The following is a 5139-nucleotide window of genomic DNA, read 5'->3' on the forward strand; positions in this document are numbered from 1 at the left end:
TGAACACCCTATCATGAAATCAACATTTTTAAGCAAAGACATTGAGATCAAATAAAACCAAGGTATACAAGCATAATCATGATAAGAACATGTTCTACTATCAATTACCAATCAATTGCAACAAGTAAATCCAAAGAACCACAAGAATCAAACAAGTTATTACTAAAAATTTCAAGAATACCACAATTCATATTTAAACATGCAAAACATGGTAAAACTATGAGAAATTGAAGAAATGAACTTGCAAAAGTTAGGAAAACCATACCACAATTGATTGTAAGTAAGTAGAAACCTAAAAACACCAAAACACTTAAACCCTAGAAATTGGGGAAAATGAAAAGATGGGATTTTTGTGAGGAATTTTTGGTGGAGATTGTAGAAATGGAGTAGAGGATGGAAAATAAGTGAGAAAAAAGAGAAAATTGGAGTGATTTTGATGGAGGTTTGAGGTTGTAGGAGGGGATTGCAATGGAGTTTAGAGCGAGAAAGAGGAAAATAGAGAGAGGGAGTGTCGAATGAAATGAGGGTCGAATGAAGAGCAACCCCGTTTTTTTTATAGTTCGACAAAGGTTCGGCCGAACCTTGGGTAAGTTCGGTCAAACTCTTGAAATGGTTCGGCCGAACTTGCTCAAGGTTCGGCCAAACCTGCTCCCTAACTCCAAATTCACAAAATGGGCAGAAACTTTCCAACTTTTGATTGCAGAATAGGTGCGACCGAACTCAGTTCTTTGTGGGCGAACCAAGGTTCGGTCGAACCCCCCAAAGGTTCGGTCGAACCTACTTTAAATTCTTAATTCTGCAATTCTGGCAGAAAGTTTTCAAATTTATGTTCTAGAGGAGGTGCGACCGAACTCAAGAAGGTTCGGGCAAACCTTTCAAAAGGTTCGACCAAACCTTCAGGGAGTTCGGTAGAACCATCTGGCTTTTTCAAAAAATGCTCATTTTGCAACACAATATGCACAAAAACCCCTCTTCAAAACACACTAAACACCATACCATCACGCTAAGGTAAAGCATACCAAAAATTCCAACACAATCAAAATTCAAAAATCCAATAATCCAACATTATAGATAGGAAAATAACAAAGCATCAAGAAAGGAAGAAAGAGAAAAGGGTAAGAGACTCGGGTTGCCTCCCGGAAGCGCTTTTGGTTTACGTCGTTAGCTCGATGTTCCTTGAATTGATCAAGGAGGGTCAAATTGATGATGCATATCAAGAAGAGTCACAGAAATTGGTTCATCACTTGGGAATCCTTCGTAGTAGGGCTTGAGCCGGTGACCGCTCACTTTGAATGGAGTATGCCCGTCTTGGGAAATCTCATAATCTCCATATGGAAACACCTCCGTGATAATGTACGGCCCACTCCACCTTGACCTAAGCTTTCCCGGGAAAAGCTTCAAGCGGGAGTTGAATAGGAGGACTTTTTGGCCTTTGACAAATTCCTGCTTGACAATTTGAGCATTGTGCCAAGCCTTAGTCCGCACCTTATACATGCTTGCGCTATCGTAGGCATTCATCTTCAACTCCTCTAACTCATGTAGCTCTAGAAGCCTTTGCTCACCCGCACTATGGAGATCAAAGTTGATTTGCTTGATTGCCCAATGCGTTCGATGCTCCATCTCTACGGGCAAGTGACAATTTTTCCCATAGATAAGCTTATAGGGAGTGGTCCCTATTGGAGTTTTGAAGCCGGTCCTATACGCCCATAGAGAGTCGATGAGTTTAGAAGACCAATCCTTTCTTGTTCTAGCAACCGTCATCTCCAAGATCACCTTGAGCTCTCTATTGGTGATCTCCGCTCTCGTTTGAGGGTGGTAAGTAAGCCCCCGCTTATGAGACACTCCATATTTATCAAGAAGTCGAACGAAGGTGTGGTGCTTGAAATGTGACCCCCCATCACTAATTATGGCTCTTGGAACACCAAATCACGGGAAAATCACTTTCTTGAAAAGATTAACCACTACCTTAGAATCATTCGTAGGGGAACCCACGGCCTCCGCACACTTTGAGACATAGTCAACGGCAACCAAAATATATTTGTTCCCATGTGAAGAAATAAAAGGGCCCATGAAATCTATAGCCCACACATCAAAAACTTCAAGCTCAAGGATGGGGTTTTGCGGCATTTCATCCCTCCTAGAAATATTCCCCATCCTTTGACATCTATCACAAGTCTTAACAAAAATCCAAGCATCCTTGAATAGAGAAAGCCAAAAGATCATAGATTGTAGAACCTTTGAGGCGATCTTTTGAGCACTCATATGCCCACCACAAGGAGAAGAGTGGCACATATGGAGAACACTTTGAACCTCATCGTTGGGGACACATTTCCTCAACAAACCATCGACCCCTCTCTTCAATAAAATGGGATCATCCCAAATGTATCTCTTGACCTCATGCTTGAGTTTTCGGCGTTGTTGTGAAGTGAAATCCGGAGGTACGACACTACAAGCCAAGTAATTCACAATATCTGCATACCGCGGCTCTGACTTCACTTCAAGGACATATAGCACATCATCCCTTAGAGCATCCTCTATAGGAAAACCATCATCTTCAAACCTTGCACCGCCCAACCTTGAAAGGTGATCCGCCACCACATTCTCGGCTCCCTTCTTGTCTCTCATCTCATAATCGAAATCTTGGAGGACTAAAACCCATCTCAACAACCTCGGTTTAGCTTCCTTCTTTCCTATCAATTATTTGAGAGCTGAGTGGTCGGTATACACAATTGTCCTAGAACCAATGAGGTAGGTTCTAAACTTCTCAAATGAGTGAATAACCGCTAGGAACTCCTTCTCGGTAGTTGTGTAGTTTTGTTGGGCATCATTGAGAGTTTTAGACAAATAATGTATGACATGAAGTTTCCCATCCTTTCGTTGCCCAAGAATCGATCCAATGTCCTCGTCGCTTGCATCGCACATGAGTTCAAATAGAAGAGACCAATCCGGACCTTGGACAATAGGAGCGGTGTAAAGGGCTTCTTTGAACCTACAAAAAGACTCTTGACAAGAATCATGAAACACAAACTCCTTATCTTGTTGCAATAGGGATGTGAGAGGCTTAGCAATCATTGAAAAATCTTTTATAAAGCGCCGATAGAACCCGGCATGGCCAAGAAAGAATCTCACTTCCCTCACGTTGGTGGGGGGAGGAAGTTTTTCAATGACCTCTACCTTGGCTTTATCTACCTCAATGCCGGCATGGGAAATTTTGTGCCCAAGAACAATCCCACTTTCCACCATAAAGTGGCACTTTTCCCAATTCAACACGAGGTTAGCCCTCTCACATCTTTCTAAGCAACGAGATAAATTAGATAGACAATCTTCATAAGTGGCTCCTCCAACGGAGATGCCATCCATGAAGACCTATATCTCATCCTCAATCATATCACTAAAAATGGACATCATGCAATGTTTGAATGTTGAGGGGGCATTACAAATCCCGAAAGGCATCCTACGATACGCATAAGTACCGTAGTGGCAAGTGAAAGTCGTCTTCTCTTGATCCTTGGGGTCAATTGGGATTTGGAAAAATCTCGAATAACCATCGAGGAAACAATAGAAGGAATTCTTTGTAAGCCTTTCCAACATTTGATCAATGAACGGTAGTGGAAAATGATCTTTGCATGTACTTGTGTTAAGTTGGCGATAGTCAATACACATGCGTCAACCGGTAACAAGCCTAGTAGGCACTAGTTGATCATGATCATTTTTCACTACCGTCATTCCCCCTTTCTTAGGCACAACTTGCACGGGAGATACGCATTCACTATGAGCAATTGGGTAAAAAATTCCCGTATCAAGAAGCTTAGCCACTTCCTTCCGCACAATCTCTTGCATGGAAGGGTTAAGCTTTCTTTGCCTTTGTCTAACGGGTTTGGCATCTCCCTCTAGATCAATTTTGTGCATGCATAAAGTTGGACTTATACCTTTGATATCATAAATGGTATAACCCAAAGCTTTCTTGTGTTTTCTCAAAACATTGATCAAGAGGGAGGTTTGCTCCTCCGTTAGGTTAGAATTGACAATCACGGGGAAAGACTCATCGGGACCAAGAAATGCATACCTCAAGACCAAAGGTAGAGGTTTCAAGTCTACCTTTGGTGCTCCCTTACCATTGGGGCTTTCTTCTCTTTCTTCAACTTGAAAAAGGTCATGAATGTAAGGAGTCTCTTCTTCCATGCTCGCATCCTTGCACTCCTTCTTTCTTTCCTCAAGTAATCCTCATAGAATTGTATGTCTTCTTTGTGAGTACCTATCTTTGATTCATTCAACAACACACTTTCGAGAGGATCATTAGTACCATGCAAGTGGGAGCGAGAAAATTCATTAAGCACGGTATCAAGAACATCTACTCTAAAGCATTCACCACTTGAGGAGGGTTGTTGCATGACATTATTCAAATCAAACTCAATGGAATCATTGTCAATTTTCAAGGATATCTTACCCTCCTTCACATCGATGATAGCTCTAGAAGTAGCTAGAAATGGTCTACCCAAAATTATAGGAATCCTCTCATCCTCATCCATCTCTAGCACATAGAAATCCACGGGGAATGTGAACTTTCCTACCCTAAGGGGAATGTCCTTAACCTTGCCCATAGGGAACTTAATGGAATGGTCCGCTAGTTGGAGAGTAATGTTAGTGGGGGAGAGGGTTCCTACACTAAGCTTTTGGTAGACGGAATAGGGCATGAGACTCACACTTGCTCCTAAATCACACAAGGCTTTATCAAATTCAATGTCATTGATAGAACAAGGGATGGAAAAGTTACCCGGATCTTTCAATTTGGTAGGAAGTTTGTTGGAAAGAATTACACTACAATTGGCGGTCAAACTCACCGTTTCACAGTCCCTTCTCCCACTCAAAAGATCTTTCAAGAATTTGGAATAGTGGGGCATTTTCTTTATCGCATCAACAAAAGGGACGGAAATATGCAAATTCTTAATGACTTCCAAAAACTTCCAAAATAGGGCATTAAGTTTAGCTCTCACAAATCGTTGTGGAAAGGGTAGCTTCTCCTCTCTAGGTTGGAGATTAAGGGGAAAGGGGGTGGCTTCTTTTTCCTTTGGCACCTCAACATTTTTTTCCTTTTCAACACTCAATGGCTCATTGGTTTTTTCACCCTCATTCTCTAAC

General features: G+C 41.8%; 1 protein-coding gene across 1 annotated transcript; it reads right to left on the reverse strand.

Moving 5' to 3' along the window:
• Positions 1-1185: 1185 nt before the first annotated feature.
• On the reverse strand, positions 1186-1761 carry LOC110710113. The gene has a single exon (XM_021888371.1). The coding sequence runs from the start codon at positions 1759-1761 to the stop codon at positions 1186-1188; it is 576 nt and encodes a 191-aa protein (XP_021744063.1).
• Positions 1762-5139: the final 3378 nt, after the last annotated feature.

This window comes from Chenopodium quinoa, unplaced genomic scaffold (assembly GCF_001683475.1).
Source record: "Chenopodium quinoa cultivar QQ74 unplaced genomic scaffold, ASM168347v1, whole genome shotgun sequence".
In the NCBI taxonomy this organism is placed as follows: domain Eukaryota; kingdom Viridiplantae; phylum Streptophyta; class Magnoliopsida; order Caryophyllales; family Amaranthaceae; genus Chenopodium; species Chenopodium quinoa.

Bases quoted from the DNA above. Each gene is read 5' to 3' on its own strand.
- LOC110710113 (XM_021888371.1), bottom strand. From the start codon at position 1,761: ATGACGGTTGCTAGAACAAGAAAGGATTGGTCTTCTAAACTCATCGAC.